This window comes from Bufo bufo, chromosome 3, assembly GCF_905171765.1.
Source record: "Bufo bufo chromosome 3, aBufBuf1.1, whole genome shotgun sequence".
In the NCBI taxonomy this organism is placed as follows: Eukaryota; Metazoa; Chordata; class Amphibia; order Anura; family Bufonidae; genus Bufo; species Bufo bufo.
The window spans coordinates 694,609,255-694,633,017 of record NC_053391.1 but is presented as its reverse complement, the minus strand read 5'-3'; the positions used below and the strand labels follow the sequence as shown (position 1 = coordinate 694,633,017).

At 51.8% G+C, this 23,763-nt stretch overlaps 3 protein-coding genes across 6 annotated transcripts in view; 2 read left to right on the top strand and 1 right to left on the bottom strand.

Annotated features, from left to right (window-relative positions):
- Nucleotides 1-23,763, top strand: part of LOC120996590 (transmembrane O-methyltransferase homolog) — a 372,830-nt gene that overhangs the window by 105,638 nt on the left and 243,429 nt on the right. The gene's annotated exons all lie outside the window — the stretch shown is intronic.
- LOC120996586 (DNA repair protein XRCC1) overlaps nt 1-23,763 on the bottom strand; it is a 40,907-nt gene that overhangs the window by 2,903 nt on the left and 14,241 nt on the right. Inside the window, exons 1-8 of one of the 3 annotated variants that reach the window (XM_040426612.1) lie at nt 14,859-14,938; nt 12,000-12,050; nt 11,520-11,658; nt 11,270-11,425; nt 5,618-5,772; nt 4,507-4,583; nt 3,996-4,189; nt 3,735-3,837 (exon numbers count right to left, since the gene is read on the bottom strand). In XM_040426612.1, the coding sequence (XP_040282546.1) occupies nt 3,735-3,837; nt 3,996-4,189; nt 4,507-4,583; nt 5,618-5,772; nt 11,270-11,425; nt 11,520-11,658; nt 12,000-12,044 (869 nt within the window). In that variant the 5' untranslated portion in view covers nt 12,045-12,050; nt 14,859-14,938. Of the gene's footprint in view, nt 1-3,734; nt 3,838-3,995; nt 4,190-4,506; nt 4,584-5,617; nt 5,773-11,269; nt 11,426-11,519; nt 11,659-11,999; nt 12,055-14,858; nt 14,939-23,763 lie in introns of those variants that run through there. The other 2 variants (XM_040426613.1, XM_040426614.1) reach the window with 2 other exon arrangements.
- RNF121 (ring finger protein 121) lies at nt 15,394-23,357 on the top strand. 2 transcript variants are annotated; one of them, XM_040426619.1, is made up of 9 exons: nt 15,394-15,477; nt 17,688-17,728; nt 17,910-18,051; nt 18,317-18,471; nt 19,007-19,114; nt 19,762-19,882; nt 20,000-20,133; nt 21,714-21,815; nt 22,604-23,357. In XM_040426619.1, exons 1-9 carry the CDS (start codon nt 15,415-15,417, stop codon nt 22,722-22,724), a joined length of 987 nt encoding a protein of 328 aa, XP_040282553.1. In that variant the 5' UTR covers nt 15,394-15,414; the 3' UTR covers nt 22,725-23,357. The 2 variants fall into 2 exon arrangements, with proteins under 2 accessions (XP_040282553.1, XP_040282554.1); XM_040426620.1 differs by having other exon boundaries at nt 15,395-15,477; nt 17,691-17,728.

Sequence of the window (23,763 nt, the reverse complement as noted above, 5' to 3'; positions counted from 1 at the left end):
AGTGTCTGATGTCAGCAGAGAGTGCACCTCCTCATCAGTAGGATCACCCTGCACTCTGCTTTACCGCACTGCGGGGATGTAGTGACCTCTACATGTGACTACTGTCCAGTGTCTGATGTCAGCAGAGAGTGCACCTCCTCATCTCACCCTGCACTCTGCTGTACCGCACTGCGGGGATGTAGTGATCTCTACATGTGACTACTGTCCAGTGTCTGATGTCAGCAGAGAGTGCACCTCCTCATCTCACCCTGCACTCTGCTGTACCGCACTGCGGGGATGTAGTGACCTCTACATGTGACTACTGTCCAGTGTCTGATGTCAGCAGAGAGTGCACCTCCTCATCTCACCCTGCACTCTGCTGTACCGCACTGCGGGGATGTAGTGATCTCTACGTGTGACTGCTGTCCAGTGCCTGGTGTATAGCCTACATTACCCATAATGCACTGCAGCAGGTAGCTCACACTGAACCAGCAGGGGCAGCAGTGGACAGCAGGGGTATAAGACATGATGTAACACTGGAATTCTGAAAGATATAATGCAGCAGCAGAATTATGAATGCAGCTCTAGATATGATTGGAGTAGAAGACATGATTTACCGTAACTGAACCTTATATTTAGCTTTTAGGGGGTTATCTGAGACGTGTTATTTTTTTGTATTGTGCCCCCCCCCCCCCCCCCCCCTCCTTGCTTACAGCAACAACATCTTAATTCGTACTTATTAAAAGTACCTTACCAGGCCAGTGCTCCGGGTCTAATTACAAGCTGCAGGCACTTCCAGGATCACGTGCCGTACATTGTGCGTGTGAGGGAAAGCATAAAGGCGTACATTTTGTGTTCATTTTATATCTATGTATAACCTGCACTTACATTAGAGGGGGGTTTATCCTTGGAAGAAAGCAGTACAACCTCCACAGTGGCCCCCTACTCCCCCCATGCTGGTCATTAATTTTATTATCTCAAACTAAACATATTAGCTCAAAGCTTGTCTCCACTATGACACCGTTACTGCGTTTGTCTGTGTATAAATACGTGCACTGCATTACGGGGAACACATCTTGTATGTGTCTCTGTGTCGTCACCTCGAGACGGCGCACTCAACTTCAGAACTATAAGGAGACCGCATGACATCATATGGTCGGTTTGCAACCACATGCATGAGCTGTCATCTTGATATCGCAGAATTAAACCTTGAGGGTTACGGAGAGGAGATGGTGAACTGACCTGGAGGGAAGCTGACGACTGGGAGGAAAGTCTGGCCCTTGAAAAGGGCAGTCTGCAGAACTCTGAAAGGACTGGTAAGAAAGTCTGGCCCCGGAGAAGGGCAGTCTGCAGAACTCTGGGAGGAAAGTCTGGCCCCGGAAGAGGGCAGTCTGCAGAACTCTGGGAGGACTGGGAGGAAAGTCTGGCCCCGGAGAAGGGCAGTCTGCAGAACTCTGGGAGGACTGGGAGGAAAGTCTGGCCCCGGAGAAGGGCAGTCTGCAGAGGACTGGGAGGACTGAGAGGAAAGTCTGGCCCCGAAGGAGGGCAGTCTGCAGAACTCTGGAAGGAAAGTCTGGCCCCGGAGAAGGGCAGTCTGCAGAACTCTGGGAGGAAAGTCTGGCCCCGGAGAAGGGCAGTCTGCAAAACTCTGGGAGGAAAGTCTGGCCGCGGAGAAGGGCAGTCTGCAGAACTCTGGAAGGAAAGTCTGGCCCCGGAAGAGGGCAGTCTGCAGAACTCTGGAAGGAAAGTCTGGCCCCGGAAGAGGGCAGTCTGCAGAACTCTGGAAGGAAAGTCTGGCCCCGGAAGAGGGCAGTCTGCAGAACTCTGGGAGGAAAGTCTGGCCCCGGAGAAGGGCAGTCTGCAGAACTCTGGGAGGACTGGGAGGAAAGTCTGGCCCCGGAGAAGGGCAGTCTGCAGAGGACTGAGAGGAAAGTCTGGCCCCGAAGGAGGGCAGTCTGCAGAACTCTGGGAGGACTGGGAGGAAAGTCTGGCCCCGAAGGAGGGCAGTCTGCAGAACTCTGGGAGGACTGGGAGGAAAGTCTGGCCCCGAGGAGGGCAGTCTGCAGAACTCTGGGAGGAAAGTCTGGCCCCGGAGGAGGGCAGTCTGCAGAACTCTGGGAGGAAAGTCTGGCCCCGGAGGAGGGCAGTCTGCAGAACTCTGGGAGGACTGGGAGGAAAGTCTGGCCCCAGAGAAGGGCAGTCTGCAGAACGCTGGGAGGACTGGGAAGAAAGTCTGGCCCCAGAATAGGGCAGTCTGCAGAGGACGAGGAGGAAAGTCTGGCCCTGGAGGAGGGCAGTCTGCAGAACTCTGGGAGGAAAGTCTGGCCCCAGAGAAGGGCAGTCTGCAGAACTCTGGAAGGAAAGTCTGGCCCCGGAGGAAGGCAGTCTGCATAACTCTGGGAGGAAAGTCTGGCCCCGGAGGAGGGCAGTCTGCACAGAACTCTGGGAGGAAAGTCTGGCCCCGGAAGAGGGCAGTCTGCAGAACTCTGGGAGGAAAGTCTGGCCCTGGAGGAGGGCAGTCTGCAGAACTCTGGGAGGAAAGTCTGGCCCTGGAGGAGGGCAGTCTGCAGAACTCTGGGAGGAAAGTCTGGCCCTGGAGGAGGGCAGTCTGCAGAACTCTGGGAGGACTGGGAGGAAAGTCTGGCCCTGGAGGAGGGCAGTCTGCAGAACTCTGGGAGGACTGGGAGGAAAGTCTGGCCCTGGAGGAGGGCAGTCTGCAGAACTCTGGGAGGACTGGAAGGAAAGTCTGGCCCTGGAGAAGGGCAGTCTGCAGAACTCTGGAAGGAAAGTCTGGCCCCGGAGGAAGGCAGTCTGCATAACTCTGGGAGGAAAGTCTGGCCCCGGAGGAGGGCAGTCTGCACAGAACTCTGGGAGGAAAGTCTGGCCCCGGAGGAGGGCAGTCTGCAGAACTCTGGGAGGAAAGTCTGGCCCTGGAGGAGGGCAGTCTGCAGAACTCTGGGAGGAAAGTCTGGCCCTGGAGGAGGGCAGTCTGCAGAACTCTGGGAGGAAAGTCTGGCCCTGGAGGAGGGCAGTCTGCAGAACTCTGGGAGGACTGGGAGGAAAGTCTGGCCCTGGAGGAGGGCAGTCTGCAGAACTCTGGGAGGACTGGGAGGAAAGTCTGGCCCTGGAGGAGGGCAGTCTGCAGAACTCTGGGAGGACTGGAAGGAAAGTCTGGCCCTGGAGAAGGGCAGTCTGCAGAACTCTGAGCCCGGTGTCTTTCTGAGGAGGGGTCAGTACTGGAGAGGCTGCTTATACCAGGAGGGAGCCAAGAAGGTTGGATGGTGCTGCTCATACGTGCTAGGCTCCGACTGGGTGCAGGAGGGGCTGTGCGGACATCATATAGCAGGAGAATGGCCGCCCTGAGGCCTGTAGGGTGGTCTGGTTAGGTCAGTACTTTGGAGTAGGAGGAGGGGTGGGTTGGAAAAGGGATCTTGGAGTTGGACCACAAGTACCAGGCATCTCCCTTCTATTTGCGTGCAGAAAGTTGAACTAGGAGTTACAAGTCCTGAAAGGGTCGAGAAAAAAAGGTCAAGGACAGGCAGAAATGTGTGCAGGACTGTCAGGGCGTGGAGGTGTATGCGGGGTCAGCAGAGCGTGCAGAGGTGTGCAGGAGTCACCCCTGTCCGGGACAGCAGTTAGAGGAAAGTGATGCTTTCCGGGTGGGGTATCCCTTTAGGGGCAGCAGAGTGACAGACCCTCTTCTCTATTACACATCTCTCTCCTGCTTACATTCGGGGTCTCTACAGTCATCTTACCTTCTTCGGGCCTCCACCATTTTCAGCCTGTGACGGTCATGTAGGGTCACATATTCCTTCTGTGAGGGGTGGAGTCTTGCTGTGATGGTCTCAGGACAAGAACCTGTGAGGACAATAAGAGGGTGGAGGATTAGAGGGGTCCAGACAGTGAACCCCCCAAGAACAATCATCCGAACAGCTGTAAAGTGGAGAACCCCCCTTAACCCAACCGTCACCACAGCAGTGAAGTCTCGTGTGATGACCCCCATGTCCCGTACCCACCGGATGACACGGGGCTGTCTTCTTGCTGACTGCCTCCACCATGCAGGGGGATGGGCGGGTTCGGAGGCACTGTGATTGGCCGGCTGCGTTTGCGGGATTTGGCTGCAGATAGCTGGAGCATGCGGGCGGAGCGGCTCATACAGGCCGGGGCTTTTTTCTGGAGCTTTTCTCTCAGTTTCTCCTCATTATGATTCCTAATGGTAAAGACATCAGACATGAGGGGGGGAGGGGCAGAGAATGGATCCCCATGACTGCACTGTAGTAATAGGTGGGGGGGGTGGGGGGGGAGCCCCAGGGAAGACGGCAATCATCCATCACCTATGGTGGACTGGCCTGCAGCATGATGGAAACAGGAAGCCATCTGGTCATGTGATGACCACTGCTGTAATGCAGGAAAGCTACAGTGTAAAGCATAGGGGCCAGTGCAGGTGGAATGCAAGCCACAAACCTAGAAAACACAGATCTGATATCTGGAAGAATTGGATTAGTGCGCCCACGGGGGGCTTCTTACCAGGCCTCTGGGTCCTCGGTGCCCGGTGTGAATTTTATTCTGGAGTGAAGGGGAGACACTGGAGAAGAGCCGGAGCCCTGTAAGAAGAAGAGAGTGTAAGAGAGCAAATGACACAGTCAGTCTCCTCCTCCTCCTGGGCCGGCGCTGTCTGCAGTCTCCTCCTCCTGTGCCGGCGCTGTCTGCAGTCTCCTCCTCCTCCTCCTGGGCCGGCGCTGTCTGCAGTCTCCTCCTCCTCCTCCTGGGCCGGCGCTGTCTGCAGTCTCCTCCTCCTCCTGGGCCGGCGCTATCTGCAGTCTCCTCCTGGGCAGGCGCTGTCTGCAGTCTCCTCCTGGGCAGGCGCTGTCTGCAGTCTCCTCCTCCTCCTCCTGGGCAGGCGCTGTCTGCAGTCTCCTCCTCCTCCTGGGCAGGCGCTGTCTGCAGTCTCCTCCTCCTCCTGGGCAGGAGCTGTCTGCAGTCTCCTCCTCCTCCTGGGCAGGCGCTGTCTGCAGTCTCCTCCTCCTCCTGGGCAGGCGCTGTCTGCAGTCTCCTCCTCCTCCTGGGCCGGCGCTGTCTGCAGTCTCCTCCTCCTCCTGGGCCGGCGCTGTCTGCAGTCTCCTCCTCCTCCTGGGCCGGCGCTGTCTGCAGTCTCCTCCTCCTCCTGGGCAGGCGCTGTCTGCAGTCTCCTCCTCCTCCTGGGCAGGCGCTGTCTGCAGTCTCCTCCTCCTCCTGGGCAGGCGCTGTCTGCAGTCTCCTCCTCCTCCTGGGCAGGCGCTGTCTGCAGTTTCCTCCTCCTCCTGGGCCGGCGCTGTCTGCAGTCTCCTCCTCCTCCTGGGCCGGCGCTGTCTGCAGTCTCCTCCTCCTCCTGGGCCGGCGCTGTCTGGTCACTCAGTGGCTCCTCCTCTGTCACTGGCAGTCAGTGACCATGACAGACCTCTCCCAGTTCCTCCTGGCAGTCAGTGACAATATCAGACCTCTGCCCTCTCATGGAGTAGAGACATGCATGATCCCTGATCTGGGGTCTCCATCAGAGACATCGCCCTCGTTTATACCCCCGAGGTGACATGATGAAAAACAGGGAGTTCTGGGTACAGTATAGTCTAGTGATGTCATCAGGGAGGCTGGCGGTGCGTACCTGAGGAGCTGGCCGCCCGTCCTCTTCCTCCTCGCTCAGGGTGGATCGGATACGGATGAAGGACAGGCCGAACTGCTCCTGCTTGTTGAAGGGCTGGGAACACGTGATCCGGAGCCGATCCCACCGCTCCGCCGCCGCTTCTCGTAAGAAATCTCCTGAGGAGGATGCAAAATATACGAGACGTTAGGGCAGTCAGTGAGGCGGCTGTACCTTTCTATGTCACGCTCTAGTCACATTCAGTCACATTATATATTCAATTCACATCCAGAGCTGCATACAGCTAAACCGTATCTGCAGGCACATCCAGCACTGAATCCAGTCAAACCATATTAAACTCCAGTCACATCCAGAGCTGCATCCAGATAAATAATCTTGTCTCATAAGGGTCTGCTTTTAGTTAATCATATGTCATACTCCAGTCACATCCAGAGCTGCAGCACGTCAAATCATATCTCATGCTCCAGTCATACCAGGAGCTGCATCCGTTTGAATCATAGCTCATACTCCAGTCACATCCAGAGCTGCATCACATCAAATCATATATTATCTTATGCTCCAGTCACATCAGGAGCTGCATCCAAATAAATTCTAACTTATACTTGAGTCAAAGCCAGAGCTGCATCACATCAAATCTGTCGTGCATTTTCATAAATGTACAATCTTATCTGAAGATATTATAGTCTAAATATCAATGCCCATTGCCTTTAAGAGTAGAGACAGATTGAACCAGAGTCTAATATTTCTCTATAGGATCGAAACAGGCCGAGATGAGGTTATGCTGAGTTCAGTTTGGGTAAAATGAACGTCCCATTCATGTCTTCATAATTATATTCTATATATTCCTGTGTGGTGTATTTAGATTTGTAACATATCTTAACCAATGACTTATATAATATGTCATCTATGTAGAACAGTGTGTCGATATATATATATAATTTAGAATATATATTTTATGCCATGTATATTTCACTGATTGGATATAACCTTAGGAGGTTTAGAAAGTATTGAAGTTGTCTTCCTACTAATTGGGTTTCATGAGGAGAGCTGAATATTATTAGCCAGCCATGTGGGCAAGTTAATGAACCCGGATGTCAAGTAAAAGGGCCCATTGTCCCTCAAGAAACAGTAGAAGATGGTGACTCCAACATGTCTAGATTATGGATAATTAAAAAGTGTCAGGAAGAAACCCTTAATGCTGATTTATACTGGATAGGTTAAAAAGGTCATGTGAATGTATTATTAGGTATTTAGAATTAATGTTGAAATTGTTATGTGGTACAACAGTGCCATCTAGAGGTAGATGAACAATATTATATTATTTTATAACTTGCTTTCTCCAGCATATCAAGGGTTAAGATTACATCATAGTAATATTAACATATTAAATAAAGTGGTTGTACCTGCGCTATCAAAAAGTCACTTTCCTGTCTCTGTGAACAATTAGTGCACAGAGCCGCTGCTAGATACCTGAAGGATGACGGCTGCCTCGATCCAAATAAACATGCATATGTGTATAAAGATAATTACGGTACCAGCGCTGGGATGGAAAGAGGTGGAATGCAAAAAATACACACTCACCTAAAGAATTATTAGGAACACAATACTAATAAGGTGTTGGACCCCCTTTTGCCTTCAGAACTGCCTTAATTCTATGTGGCATTGATTCAACAAGGTGCTGATAGCATTCTTTAGAAATGTTGGCCCATATTGATAGGATAGCATCTTGCAGTTGATGGAGATTTGAGGGATGCACATCCAGGGCACGAAGCTCCCGTTCCACCACATCCCAAAGATGCTCTATTGGGTTGAGATCTGGTGACTGTGGGGCCATTTTAGTGCAGTGAACTCATTGTCATGTTCAAGAAACCAATGTGAAATGATTGGAGCTTTGTGACATGGTGCATTATCCTGCTGGAAGTAGCCATCAGAGGATGGGTACATGGTGGTCATGAAGGGATGGACATGGTCAGAAACAATGCTCAGGTAGCCCGTGGCATTTAAACGATGCCCAATTGGCACTAAGGGGCATAAAGTGTGCCCAGAAAACATCCCCCACACCATTACACCACCACCACCACCACCACCAGCCTGCACAGTGGTAACAAGGCATGATGGACACATGTTCTCATTCTGTTTACGCCAAATTCGGACTCTACCATTTGAATGTCTCAACAGAAATCGAGACTCATCAGACCAGGCAACATTTTTCCAGTCTTCAACAGTCCAGTTTTAGTGAGCTTGTGCAAATTGTAGCCTCTTCTTCCTTTTTGTAGTGGAGATGAGTGGTACCCGGTGGGGTCTTCTGCTGTTGCAGCCCATCCGCCTCAAGGTTGTGCGTGTTGTGGCTTCACAAATGCTTTGCTGCAGACCTCGGTTGTAACGAGTGGTTATTTCAGTCAACGTTGCTCTTCTATCAGCTTGAATCAGTCGGCCCATTCTCCTCTGACCTCTAGCATCCACAAGGCATTTTTGCCCACAGGACTGCCGCATACTGGATGTTTTTCCCTTTTCACACCATTCTTTGTAAACCCTAGAAATGGTTGTGCGTGAAAATCCCAGTAACTGAGCAGATTGTGAAATACTCAGACCGGCCTGTCTGGCACCAACAACCATGCCACGCTCAAAATTGCTTAAATCACCTTTCTTTCCCATTCTGACATTCAGTTTGGAGTTCAGGAGATTGTCTTGACCAGGAGCACCCCCCTAAATGCATTGAAGCAACTGCCATGTGATTGGTTGACTAGATAATTGCATTAATGAGAAATAGAACAGGTGTTCCTAATAATTCTTTAGGTGAGTGTAGATATATATATAAAATAGCTAATACCTGTCCCGGTGGATGGCTGCTCGAAGCTGCTGTGGTGCAGGGAGATTCTTCAAACCATCGATGATGCAGGGCAGGTTGCAGTGCTTCTTGCTCGACTTCGAATAAGCGCGCGCCGCTCCGGCCGGTAGCTGGCGTGCGCACCAAGGAGCGTGTTGGTGAGGGATTGCGGAGCGTGGAGTGTGACGTCACACCTGTCCTACGGAAACTTCAAAGGACCGAAAAACCAACCCTACGCGTTTCGAAGCCTACGGGCTTCTTCGTCGGGGAATGGTTGCTGTGATCTGTCCCGTGAAGTAAATGGGTATCCGGTTCCCATGGTTACTGCTATAATCTCCGTTCGTGATGTGTCATGCCCGCATTCCTAGATGAGTTGATGGTATAATGCGATAGTTCATAGGTTTTCAGTCTTATTGGCCGTCAGGTGCATGGATTTTAGAAAGCAAATCGTTCCAATTCTTGATTTAAGACCCTCGGGGCTAAGCTTTTTAATCTAAAAATCCATTTGCTTTCGCACCGTGACATCTGTTGGATGAAATCTCCGCCTCTTGCATTTAATTTAACTTTTTCGATACCCCCAAATATGGAGCCAGAGAAGACGCCCCCATGGTATTGGGCATAGTGGCGGGACAGAGGGTGGCCATCATATTTTTTATTTATATTATTTAGATGTTCCCTCATTCTGGTTTTTAGTTCCCGTTTTGTTCTACCTACGTATATATTTTATGACAGGGGCCTCTAATAAAATATATTACTCCTCTAGTACTGCATGAAATATAAAAAGGGGGGTTGGTTTGGCGTTTATGAATTTTGAGCAAATAATAAAAGATAGGAATTTTCGGACATTGATTGTTTATGTACAGTGCTTCATGCGGGGTTAATATGCCCTTCAATTTTCCCATTTTTATTAATAAATTCAGTTGATGTTTATAAGTATTTGTTGGATCAAAGTCCAACTTTTTGTATGTTTTTTTTGCCACCGAGGAGTCGGATAGATTCCTTATGATAGGAATCCTCATCCAGAATAACTATTCCCCCCCCCCTTTATCCGCCGCAGGTCTTATCACAATGTCATTATTAGTTTGCAATGTGCAGATAGCCTTTTTTTCCCACGATGATACATTTTTGGGGGCCCATTTGTTTCTTATTTGGGTTGATTTTGCGTAGATCACGTAATACTAAGGTTTGAAACGCTGTGAAGGCGTCTGAGTATTCACCCAAGGGGTTAAAATGGGACTTGGGTTTTAATTCTGTGTGTATAGGGGCCTCTATCGTTATATTAGGGCCGGTGGCATTGGTTCGGGCAGTATCTGTTGATGGGTAAGGTATTTGATTATTTATAATTATTATTATTTTATTTTTTTTAAAGATCATTAGAACATGTGGTATCTTTTATTTTCATAAAATATTTTTTTAAAGCGAGATTTCTTAAAAACTTTTTTACCCCTATGAATGCCTTTTTTAAAGGGCAAAATTTGAAGGTAGGGGCAAATTTCAATCCCTTCTCCAGGAGATACAACTCAACTCAAGATTGTATATGCCCTGTCCTTTTTTTTGTTTGGTTAAAATTTTCCTAGTTAATCCTTTCCCTCCTTTTGTTTTTTTCGGGAGGGTCTTGCCTGAAAAAAAATCCTTTTTTACTATCTTTCTTTTTATTATTTTGTCCGTTTTTTGAGGTTTCTCCTTTGGTCGCTCCCTGCACCACAGCAGCTTCGAGCAGCCATCCACCGGGACAGGTATTAGCTATTTTATATATATTTTTTATTTTTTTTTGCGTTCCACCTCTTTCCATCCCAGGGCTGGTACCGTAACTATCTTAATATTAACATACATTACACCCTCCTCAGTTGATTGGGAGATTAGGAGGAGGTAACGTAAGATATCAGGGAGGAGAAGTACTGCTGGAGAGGAACATAGATGAAGATCAAACCATCAGATCATAAGAAAGGATGTCAAAAGAAACTTGAATTATATTTTGACCACTAGAGAACTCCTGAGAACTGGTCCCATCCGAAACTCTGTCCATCCTTGACCTGGTAACATATGTTATACTTTTTGCTTGTGATATTAATAAGATATTCCTCTCAGCATATAGTCAAGAGTTGCCATACTGTAGGAACGTATAGTGTTAAACTCCTCCCTAAATGCTAGTTGTCCTCTTAGCAAAGATGCATATTGCTAATGGGAGATTAGACATTGTCTGAGTAGAGGAAACATTCTGGGAAATTATATTTCCATAGTCTGGTTGCCGAGTGGGATATAATATCATATTAATATCATTTATATTTTTGATTGTCATAGGCTGAGACAGAGTCAACATTTATTGTTCCTGTATTAATCTGTATTTTGTCATGTTATAACCTGTTGGTAAACAGAAAATCCTGAGCTTCTCTTGATGTATTAATTATTGGTCTGTTTGATAAAGATATAGCATTTATATCTTATCATATGTAACTTTAAGTAATTCTGTGCTGGTGAGAAAGTGCTAGTGGGTTACACCGCCATCTAGTGGTGGTTTGTTGGTACTGCGTCGCTTTGTCTATCCATTGATCTTATGTCTCTTTTATATTGGATTTTTACTCATTTATAAATAAATTATTACATATATTTTGCATAATTGATTGCCCCTTTGTTTTCATTAATTGCATAAATTAAATTTAGAGTCTCAAATTGTCCGCCTAGTGGATTTCCTGACTGATTTCCATATTTTATTTTTTATATAAAATATTTATATTTCATATAAAAGATATACCTTGACAAATCATATCTCATGCTCCAGTCACATCAGGAGCTGCATCAAACGGAATCATAGCTTATAATCTCTTTACCCTCCTTAAACATCCGGACCCCTCTGTAGTTCTTCCTGGCCCTGGAATCCACCGGTGACATCAGCGTGGCCATGGGCAGGAGAGTGGTGAACCCTTTATCTGGAGGCCAGATGGATCGTCCCACGTCGATCTGCAGGAAGGCTGAACCACTGTTCCCTGGACGCGGGGGAGTACACAACACACTCGGGTCACATCAGAGGCCATGAGAGCGTAGACGGCAGGACACCGAGATCTGCTCCATCTGTAGTACCTATGTCAATGTATCCGATGTGACAGGCCCGCTCCAACTGCAGCTCCACCCTGAGCTGCCGGCTGCGGTCCCGGAGACAAGTGAGCCACGGCTGGACGCAGTCCTCCATCAGCAGGTTCTCCACCGGGTGTTTAGGGTCCTGGAACACAAAAAAAGTCTATGAGTCCGTCCACGTGCCAGCGGCTTATCAAGGCATGATACATGCGTGACATCCAGAACCTTCTACATACAGCAAGTCACTCGTGTGACAGAGGCACCAGGTCTCACAGCAGGCAGTAAAGCAAGGAGGTCTGGAGTGAACGTGCTGCCATCTGGTGGTCATCAGCAATACACACAGACGTGTATCCACATGACTGTCCACGAGGCTGCCGGCGGGATGTGGACGCCTCATACTGACTGCTGCTCCCTACTACTCTACAATGCCACCTCCCTGCTGGGTCCCTTTAAATATGTAAATGAGTGGTGTGGGCGGCCGCGCACCTGTGAGCTGAAGGACACGATGTGACTGATTTTGATCGGCGCCATCCGAATCTGCAAATAAATCAAAGCAAAAAGTTACCGATTCAGGAAATATAAGTAACTGATGGTAAGCCCCTCCCCCGACTGATGGCAGTACACTGGGGGGGGCGCATGGCCTCTAGGGGTGCACCTGACAATAGAGCACTGTGCCATATAATCCTCCACACATGCCTGCTGCTGTGACTACTGGGGGGAAGGAGCTGCTGTGACTACTGGGGGGGGAGGAGCTGCTGTGACTACTGGGGGGGAGGAGCTGCTGTGACTACTGGGGGGGAGGAGCTGCTGTGACTACTGGGGGGGAGGAGCTGCTGTGACTACTGGGGGGGAGGAGCTGCTGTGACTACTGGGGGGGAGGAGCTGCTGTGACTACTGGGGGGGAGGAGCTGCTGTGACTACTGGGGGGGGAGGAGCTGCTGTGACTACTGGGGGGGAGGAGCTGCTGTGACTACTGGGGGAGGAGCTGCTGTGACTACTGGGGGGGAGGAGCTGCTGTGACTACTGGGGGGGAGGAGCTGCTGTGACTACAGGGGGGAGGAGCTGCTGTGACTACAGGGGGGAGGAGCTGCTGTGACTACGGGGGGAGGAGCTGCTGTGACTACTGGGGGGGAGGAGCTGCTGTGACTACAGGGGGGAGGAGCTGCTGTGACTACGGGGGAGGAGCTGCTGTGACTACTGGGGGGAGGAGCTGCTGTGACTACAGGGGGGGAGAGGCTGTGACTACGGGGGGAGGAGCTGCTGTGACTACGGGGGGAGGAGCTGCTGTGACTACTGGGGGAAAGTTACAGATTCAGGAAATATAAGTAACTGATGGTAAGCCCCTCCCCCGACTGATGGCAGTACACTGGGGGGGGGGGGGGCGCATGGCCTCTAGGGGTGCACCTGACAATAGAGCACTGTGCCATATAATCCTCCACACATGCCTGCTGCTGTGACTACTGGGGGGGAGGAGCTGCTGTGACTACTGGGGGGGAGGAGCTGCTGTGACTACTGGGGGGGAGGAGCTGCTGTGACTACTGGGGGGGAGGAGCTGCTGTGACTACTGGGGGGAGGAGCTGCTGTGACTACTGGGGGGGAGGAGCTGCTGTGACTACTGGGGGGGAGGAGCTGCTGTGACTACTGGGGGGGAGGGGCTGCTGTGACTACTGGGGGGGAGGAGCTGCTGTGACTACTGGGGGGGAGGAGCTGCTGTGACTACTGGGGGGGAGGAGCTGCTGTGACTACTGGGGGGAGGAGCTGCTGTGACTACTGGGGGGGAGGAGCTGCTGTGACTACAGGGGGGAGGAGCTGCTGTGACTACAGGGGGAGGAGCTGCTGTGACTACTGGGGGGGAGCTGCTGTGACTACGGGGGGAGGAGAGGCTGTGACTACGGGGGGAGGAGCTGCTGTGACTACAGGGGGGGGAGAGGCTGTGACTACGGGGGGAGGAGCTGCTGTGACTACTGGGGGAAAGTTTCAGATTCAGGAAATATAAGTAACTGATGGTAAGCCCCACCCCCGACTGATGGCAGTACACTGGGGGGGAGGAGCTGCTGTGACTACAGGGGGGGGAGAGGCTGTGACTACAGGGGGGGAGGAGCTGCTGTGACTACAGGGAGGGAGGAGCTGCTGTGACTACAGGGAGGGAGGAGCTGCTGTGACTACTGGGGGGGGAGGAGCTGCTGTGACTACTGGGGGGGGAGGAGCTGCTGTGACTACTGGGGGGGGAGGAGCTGCTGTGACTACTGGGGGGGGGAGGAGCTGCTGTGACTACTGGGGGGGAGGAGCTGCTGTGACTACTGGGGGGAGGAGCTGCTGTGACTACTGGGGGGGAGGAGCTGCTGTGACTACTGGGGGGAGGAGCTGCTGTGACTACTGGGGGGGAGGAGCTGCTGTGACTACTGGGGAGGAGGAGCGGCTGTGACTACTGGGGGGGAGGAGCTGCTGTGACTACTGGGGAGGAGGAGCTGCTGTGACTACTGGGGGGGAGGAGCTGCTGTGACTACTAGGGGGGGGGAGCTGCTGTGACTACAGGGGGGGGAGCTGCTGTGACTACGGGGGGGGGAGCTGCTGTGACTACGGGGGGGAGGAGCTGCTGTGACTACGGGGGGGAGGAGCTGCTGTGACTACAGGGGGGGGAGAGGCTGTGACTACAGGGGGGGAGGAGCTGCTGTGACTACAGGGGGGGAGGAGCTGCTGTGACTACAGGGGGGGAGGAGCTGCTGTGACTACAGGGGGGGAGGAGCTGCTGTGACTACTGGGGGAAAGTTACAGATTCAGGAAATATAAGTAACTGATGGTAAGCCCCTCCCCCGACTGATGGCAGTACACGGGGGGAGGAGCTGCTGTGACTACTGGGGGGGGGGGAGCTGCTGTGACTACAGGGGGGGGAGGAGCTGCTGTGACCACAGGGGGGAGAGGCTGTGACTACGGGGGAGGAGCTGCTGTGACTACAGGGGGGGGGAGCTGCTGTGACTACAGGGGGGGGGGGAGAGGCTGTGACTACGGGGGGGGGGGGAGAGGCTGTGACTACGGGGGGGGGGGAGAGGCTGTGACTACGGGGGGGGGGGGGGGGGGGAGAGGCTGTGACTACAGGGGGGGGGGAGAGGCTGTGACTACAGGGGGGGGGGGGGAGGCTGTGACTACCGGGGGGGAGGAGCTGCTGTGACTACCGGGGCGGAGGAGCTGCTGTGACTATTGGGGTAGCTTTGGTGCAGTGACCTCCCGTAGTGTCAGTGCAGAGTAACCATGGAAGATGTAATAGACTAATAAGAGGAGCAGTCTACCCCCCCCCCGCTCTCTTTATAAGATCTGGGCGTGGTCTACGGCCCCTGTCATACAGACCGGATAACGTCAGTCACCGGGAGCTCTCGGGATCCGAACCCCGCGACTCTGAACTTCCCGCGTCCAGCCCGGGGCCACGCCCTTCAACGTCACCACAAACCTGACACGCCTCAACGCCAGAGGCCGCACTCACCACCGGCATGTTTTACCTGACGCTGCGCCATCTTCCCTAAGACAAATCCGACTGATCGCAACATGAAGCCGGTCTTCTGCAAAATGGCCTTCAACATAATCTATGACCGTAGCAGCGGACACCTTTTTCCAGGTCAGACCCGAACCAGCGGTAGATGATTCCGCCCTTGGTCGTAGGTAAAATAGTACATTCCCACCTCCGCCATAAAAAAGATAACAGGCGCTCCCTTACTCCAGAGTCTCTAAAAGGGTGTACAAACATGGCCGCCTCACTAGACTACGTCATGTTACGGCTATGTGTCACGTGGCTAAGAATTGCCGCATCAGCTGATCGATGCTGCGTTCTCTGATTGGGTAAGCGGCGCCGCCGGAAGACGTTCTCTGATTGGTTCATGTCCCCCGGAACTCGCAGTCGTGGCGAAAGATGGCTGCGGCTGTGCTGGAGGTGGAAGTCGGGGAAGCCGGGCTGAGGGAGGCGGCGGAGGAGGTGGTGAGATGAGACGGGAATTCTTACTATGGAGGAGGCGAGAGAGAGGCTCCCGGAACCGAACCCCGCGGGGTGCATGTGTGACATGGTTCCCCTTCCCCCTCACTCTGTGTTCACCCCCGGAGCTGTCACCTCCCTGCTGCCCCCCCGCGGACATGTCACTCCAGCCCTCCCGCATCACATACACTTCATTCCCTGCACCCCCCACACACACTGCAGCCCCTCCAGTCCTGTGCCCCCCCCCCCCCTCTGTCACCACTGGAGTCCTGTGCCCCCCCCCCTCTGTCACCACTGGAGTCCTGTGCCCCCCCCCTCTCCTCTGTCACCACTGGAGTCCTGTGCCCCCCCCCCCCCCCCTCCTCTGTCACCACTGGAGTCCTGTCCCCCCCCCCCCCCTCTGTCACCACTGGAGTCCTGTGCCCCCCCCCCTCCTCTGTCACCACTGGAGTCCTGTGCCCCCCCCTCTCCTCTGTCACCACTGGAGTCCTGTGCCCCCCCCCCCCCCTCCTCTGTCACCACTGGAGTCTCTCTTTCGCCTGTCTAGTTGTTCTCTGTGGCCCCTGCACTTCCCCGGGGCCCGTGGTTACAAGTTTCACATCAGCAGAAGAAACTACAACAGGAAAAACACACAAATCAGGATTGTCGTCTCAGTAGAACGAGGTCGGCGCCGATCGTGTCAGCCCGAGGTCTCCTGTCCCCCAGACTGACACGTTATCTGACGTGCCTGTAACACCCCCCGCTGAGAGACGTTTTAAGCCCCTGGATGTGTTACCATTCACTGACAACAAGCAGAGGACTATAGACCTTTCCAGTAGTGAGCGGTGCGGTTGCCGCACTGTTAGTTACTAGGACGGGCGCAGTATGTATCATGAGGCCGGCTGAGCGGCTTCTCTGTTATCTCTGCTGCCCGGGGGAATAGGATCTACCAGAAGCCTGCCGGACCGGAATCCCACGTTGTCTTTGACAGGAAGGAGTAATACTCCCAGCATTGCAAGCTTGAGCCGCGGCAGAGATCGCAGCAGGGATATGTGCATGCCCCTTTAAATGACAACACTATGGGGGGGGGGAGTAGATTGGGTCTGACCCTCCCCCCAGCCATATGTTAAGTGATGGGGGCAGATGGCTGCAGCTGAGTGGAGACCGCAGACCTCAGATATCTGTCAGTGAATGTCTCCTGCTGCCTAATGTTGGAGTACACCCCCCACACTTGTATACATGGGGGGAGGGGGGGGGAGGGGGGGGGCAGCTGGAATGGCGGCCATATTGGTTGCCTTTCCTAAAAGAAGCAGAATCAGGGTGGAGAGAATTTTATTGGGACTTGTTTAGTCAGAGTTGCCCTTTAAGCAGCCCCCCTCGTTATCTGGGGCCCCTCGTTATCTGGGGCCCCTCGTTATCTGGGGCCTCCTCCCATTAGACGTCTTATGTAAATGAAGCTTAATCCTCGTATCCCGATCAGTTCTACAATTTTTCCAACAGGTTTTGTGTTTCAAGTCTTCACTATTTTCCAGATCTCTGCTTGCTTTCAGTGAATGGGAACATTTTAGTTTACACATTAAGTCTGAAAACCTGCATAGACCTAATATTTCTCACAGCTGAAGCTTTGTTACAGTTGTGCGCGGTCTGGACAATCTGTGTACCCCACACCGATAAGGGCCGGGTGGGCCTAATTATTGCAGCGGGGGGTCTACATGGCGGAGCACGCTTGTAGAGACGTCTTATTCTCCTAGCGGGAGGCTGGGGGTCGTCTCACAATGTATCAGTCCATAGAGAAGTGTCTAGACTGGATCCATTGTAACAAACCCACAGCTGTGAGAGGTACTAGATGTGCTCAGGTTTCCATTCACTGAGAGCTGGCAGAGGTCTTAAATGATGATGAGCTGAAACACAAATTCCTTTAACAGTTGCAGAGGGTTTTCGGCGCAGGAGACGGGGCGAGGTCTCCTTGAAGGTGTTGGACGCTGAGGGTTGTAGTCCAGCTCCGAGTTGTTTGCTCAAGGTCTGACGTGCGGCCGCCTTGTTTGCTTTGTTGATATTGGAGCCCGAGGCGCGAGGTTTTCAGGTTCCTTACTTTCAATCCCGGCAGCTCTGACCTTGATCCGGAGGCACGCTCCCTTAAAGGGGCGGTCACCAGCAGTCCAGCTTGTAGTAGTGCGCGGCTTTATGAAAAGTAGTAATCCTCCTCGAGGGTCTCACTGTCTGTCTCTCTCCAGCAGGTGGATCTGTCGGACCTGGCCCCTGAAGAGCGATGGAGGTGAGGAACTGCGCTATGGTATATGGCGGGCGCTGTGTGTAAATCGCCTCCAGATTCTTCCTGGCAAGGGCCAGAACTGTAGCTGACAACCTCTCGGACATGATGGAGAGGCCGGTTGTCAGCAGTATCAGGTGGTGTCGCTGAGGGCCGTGTATAATGGTCTCTTTCTGTCTGGTTACAGGGTGGAACATGCCAGGATGCACGCCAAGCACCGGGGCCACGAGGCCATGCACGCCGAGATGGTCCTCATCCTCATCGCCACTCTGGTGGTGGCGCAGCTGCTGCTGGTGCAGTGGAAGCAGAGACATCCTCGCTCCTACAATGTGAGGCCTATTACATGGGGCGCTGAGTTCAGCTCTGGAGGGCAGCAGAAGTAATGTGGCCATTGCTGCACTGCTCTCTGGCTGCTGTAAGTTTTAGGTGCTGAACATCAGATGCAGATTCCGGATATTGACTACCTCCAGAGCTGCATTCACCATTCTGCTGGGGTCATTATGGCAGTAATGGCAGCCAGCAGTCTGACCCTCGGGTGAGTCCAAATAACAGATTGTTACAGAACGGACACTGAACGCGTCTCATTCCCTGCAGATGGTGACGCTTTTCCAGATGTGGATCGTCCCTGTGTACTTCACGATAAAGCTGCACTGGTGGAGATTCCTGGGAATCTGGATCCTCTTCTCTCTGGTCACTGCTTTTATTACCTACAGAGCCACACGGAAACCACTGGAGCAGACGACCCCCAGGTGAGAGACGCAGGCTGCTGTCAGTGTAACACTACTTATCCTGTATTATACTCCAGAGCTGCACTCACTATTCTGCTGCTGGTGCAGTCACTGTGTACATACATTACTTATCCTGTACTGATCCTGAGTTACATCCTGTATTATACTCCAGAGCTGCACTCACTATTCTGCTTGTGCAGTCACTGTGTACATACATTACTGATCCTGCGTTACATCCTGTATTCTACTCCGGAGCTGCACTCACTATTCTGCTGGTGCAGTCACTGTGTACATACATTACTGATCCTGCGTTACATCCTGTATTATACTCCGGAGCTGCACTCACTATTCTGCTTGTGCAGTCACTGTGTACATACATTACTGATCCTGCGTTACATCCTGTATTCTACTCCGGAGCTGCACTCACTATTCTGCTGGTGCAGTCACTGTGTACATACATTACTGATCCTGCGTTACATCCTGTATTATACTCCAGAGCTGCACTCACTGTTCTGCATTTCTCACCTGTATGGTGTGACTGTCCTTGCTCCTCCAGGCTGGTGTATAAATGGTTCCTGCTCCTGTATAAGATGAGTTATGCGACGGGCATTGTGGGATACATCGCCGTCATGTTCACGCTCTTTGGCCTGAATCTGCTGTTCCGGTAAGTCTGTCTGTCTCTGCCTGTTATACTGTCAGCCGGTGCTTGTCTTACCCACTCATGTACCCCACAGCTATTTCTACTGACCCTCTCCCATGCACATGCATGCTCGGCTGAGTGTGCATGTGTTCTGAATGGGGAGAGGGAAATAAGCGGACTAAGAACAAAGGGATCGGGCATGTTGACCTCGGAGAGGAGGCCTGTTACAGAGCTGCCGGTCCCATCATGAATGTAACGTCCTGGGACAGTCTGCTGCTCTACAGCCTCGGCTGCATTACCAGCACTCTCCACCAGAGGTCGCCCACATAGAGCGGATGTGTAATATCTACAGACCTACCCAGGGGGCAGTGGTGAGTCTGTAGACCAGTAATCAGGTGCAAGCACATCAGTGTGGCACCATGCCCGTGTATCAGTGTATAGCGCCACCATTCCTCCGAGCACAGGCTGTTCTAGGTAGACGCGCCCAGTACTCAACATATTGATAGTCGCACCATCGGCTTCAGTGGAGGTTTCTGATGCGGCGCTCAGCAGTTTAATGATCAGGTGGCAGCACTGCCGCGTCTAGTGTCAGGCGGTTTGTGTGATCGGACATGGGACCTCTCTCCCGCAGGGTCCTTGTGCTCATGATCGTCTCTTTTATATCTCCCCAGCATAAAACCAGAGGACGCCATGGACTTCGGCATCTCCCTCCTCTTCTATGGACTGTATTACGGGGTCCTGGGCCGCGACTTTGCAGAAATGTGCGCAGATTACATGGCGTCCACCATAGGCGTAAGTTATCGCGGTGCCGGAAGGGGAAGCGTCTCGCGGTGTGCAGTTTTTGCCTTGCTGCAGTGATGCATTGTGGGAGTTGTAGTGCATTCATGACTTGTATTGTCCCCCCCTCAGTTTTACAGCGCGTCGGGGATGCCGACCAAGCACCTCTCGGACAGCGTGTGCGCCGTCTGCGGTCAGAGGATCTTCGTCGACGTGAATGAGGAAGGAATCATTGAGAACACGTACAGACTGTCCTGCAACCACGTGTATCCCGACTAGTGCTGTGCTGCCCCCTGCTGGAGAGGAGGCGGGAGAAGGAAGTCCCGTCCACGGCTCTGAATTTTCCCCTTCTATTTCCTGGCTTTGGGGGTGCAGAGATATGGGAGCGGGGGATGACTGGTCAGGGCTCCAGAAAAGTTGGGTGACTGCTGTAAGGGCGTCCATGTTCGTTTTGCGTTCCCAGAAACCTAAAATTAACCCTATAGTGGCAGTTACTTTTTTTTTTGCGCTTTTTGAAAATAGAATATATCTTGTTGTGTACAGACAGCGCTGGGGTCCCTTCTGGGACTCCAGGCCTGACTGCGTGATGTCACCTGATCAAAGGGGACGGCCACCTCTGATCGTGTCTTTCATCATGGTGATCAAAGGGTTAAGTCTGCCAGGATCAGATTCCTCCGATCCTGGCTGTAAGAGCAGGAGATGCCGGTAGTTGAGGGCGTAATGCATGTCTAAGGCTGGGTTCACACGGGCGTTGCGGGAAAATGTGCGGGTGCGTTGCGGGAACACCCGCGATTTTTCCACGCGAGTGCAAAACATTGTAATGCGTTTTGCACTCGCATGAAAAAAATCGTGCATGTTTGGTACCCGAACTTCCTTACAGAAGTTCGGGCTTGGGATCGGTGTTCTGTAGATTTTATTATTTCCCCTTATAACATGGATATAAGGGAAAATAATAGCATTCTGAATACAGAATGCAAAGTAAAACAGCGCTGGAGGGGTTAATAAAAAATAATTTAACTCGCCTTAGTCCACTTGATCGCGTAGCCGGCATCTCCTTCTGTCTCCTTTGCTGAACAGGACCTGTGGTGAGCATTCATTACAGGTAAAGGACCTTTGGTGACGTCAGTCCAGTCATCACATGATCTTTTACCATGGTGATGGATCATGTGATGACCGGAGTGACGTCACCACAGGTCCTGTTCCTGTAATTAATGCTCACACAGGTCCTGTTCAGCAAAGGAGACAGAAGGAGATGTCGGCATCGCGATCAAGTGGACTGAGGTGAGTTAAATTATTATTTTATATTTTTTTTTTAACCCCTCCAGCACTGTTTTACTAAGCATTCTGTATTCAGAATGCTATTATTTTCCCTTATAACCATATTATAAGGGGAAATAATAATGATCGGGTCTCCATCCCGATCGTCTCCTAGCAACCGTGCGTGAAAATCGCACCGCATCCGCACTTGCTTGCAACTTTCACGCAACCCCATTCACTTCTATGGGGCCTGCGTTGCGTGAAAAACGCAGAATATAGAGCATGCTGCGATTTTCACGCAACGCACAAGTGATGCGTGAAAATCACCGCTCATCTGAACAGCCCCATAGAAATTAATGGGTCGGGATTCAGTGCGGGTGCAATGTGTTCACCTACCGCATTGCACCCGCGCGGAAATCTCGCCTATGTGAACTCAGCCTAATGGAGCTCTGGTGGTCAGTAAGGGGTTAACCGCATGCCCTCTAGTGGTCAGAATGAGGGATGCATCAGCCCTGCCATCCTTTTGGGGGGCACTTACTTTTTTCTATGTGTTATGTGCTGGTTTTTCCTTAACGTCGCTGTCTTCCAGTTTTCACGAGTTCTGTATCAGGGGCTGGTGCATCGTGGGAAAGAAACAGACGTGTCCGTACTGCAAGGAGAAGGTGGACCTGAAGAGGATGTTCAGTAACCCGTATCCTTTGCCTCTGCTGTATTCTGGGGGGGGGGGCCCCACCTGGGACATGAGTGTGGGTCCCGCACCGATCAGACCTCTAGGACACGTCCTGGGAATAGTCGGTGGATTTTTATATCTCCCAAAGCAAGAGCACAGTGTCTGTGTAGTCTTGTCAGAAATTCAGTGACGTCATAGGGCGCCACTTCCAGAAGGTGGCGCTAGTGGGCGGTTCTCTCTCATTGGCAGACACCTCTTTGCATATTAATTTCCCTCGGTCTCCAAACACAGCGAAAGAGAAGCCACTGCCTCCTTTCAGGCCTGAGGAGACTTAAGGGTTTGGCTGCACAGCTCAGATATTCAGCTGTAACGTACATTGCAGGGGGTGAGATCTGCAGCATAAACTGACGCGCTGCAGATTTAAACATTTATGGACACCTCTGGGGGCATTTTTTATAAAAAAATTTCCATTTTGGGCTAAAATCATATTTTCAATAGTTTTTTTTAATTAAACATCTTTCGAAATACAAGGGTTAAAAAAAATCAGTCTCTAAGCTGTGACTTTATTTGAATCCCGTCATCTGACGGCTTGTGTAGAACTCTTATCTCCTGACCTCGCTAACACTTTTATTCTTAACAGCTTGAGCTATGAGTGTAGTGCAGTGTTCCTGTGCTGAAAGCAGCAGGAAGGGTGTGAATATATATGCATTTTTTTTCCTTTTGGTGATTAGTTATTATTATTATAGACCCCGTATCGGTCTGTGTTCCGCCCTCCATTTTGCTGCTTCTTCCTTGACTCTGGCGTCCAGCTGGGAGCGACCTCACGTCATGTACGGGCAGCTGCTGGACTGGTTGCGGTACCTAGTGGCGTGGCAGCCCGTCATTATTGGACTGGTACAGGGCATCAACTATTGCCTGGGGCTGGAATGAGTGGTGTGCGCCACGTCCTGAGACGCTCCAGGCCGGAGGAAGAATGGTGGCGGCGACGGCGGCTTCTCTGGAATTTTCCCGTTTCCTCCTTTTTAACCCCTGGAGCAGTTGTTCACCACAGTGTTAGTCGCCACCGCCGCGCTGGATGGCCCCCGGTTGTATTATTTATTTATATTGGCGTCTCGTCTGTATTCCTATTTGGCACTACATGAATTCCGTATTTAGTTCTTATGTCAACCACTGAAACGCGTCGGAGTATTGTGCCGCCGCCGTTACCTGGGACACGGGAGCAGCGGGGGTGGTGATGCGCCTGCCGACCGTGTCCTCTGCCCCACGTCATACAATCCCACCTTCTTCATATTTGTGTTTTGAGTTTTATTTTTTCCCCCTGAATCCAAAGGACGGGGATTTCTGGCCAGTGTCGTGCGCTGCACCGCTACATGGGAGGGGTTATTTATACTGGTGGGGACGTGGCGTCCATCTTTTTATTTGACCCTATGTCAAATTTTAACTTTTTTTTTTTATTGTGGGTGGGGGATCCTAGCTGCGCAAATTTTCTATATCCCTGTGTGTACAGCAGACGTTTGTAACCATGAACTCCGTGGAAGGAATAAAGAGAACACTCAATAAACACTCCTGGCAGTGGTGATCGTGATACAAGGGTCCAGGGAGCCGGCGCCTCAGCATCTTGCGTTTCATCAGCGGTTTATTATTTAGATCTGAGAAAGCTGGGTGATGAATATGGCCGCCGTCATGGCCCACACCACACAGGGTGACCCCCTTCCCCCTCAGTCTTATAAACCCGCCCTAGGGCACTGGGTACTTGAAGTGTAATCCTAGCGTAGGAAAAACATTCTGCAGCTTTATAATAAAATTTTGTATTTTGGTTCTTCACTATTTTCAAGATCTCTGCTTGCTGTCAGTAAGTTTGTTCTTGGCCTGGTTCTAATCTAATGTACCAGCGTAGAAAAGGGCAGCAGCTGCACAAATCTCTCTTTCATTAGCTGGACTCCAAGGTACACTGATGCATTGCAACAAA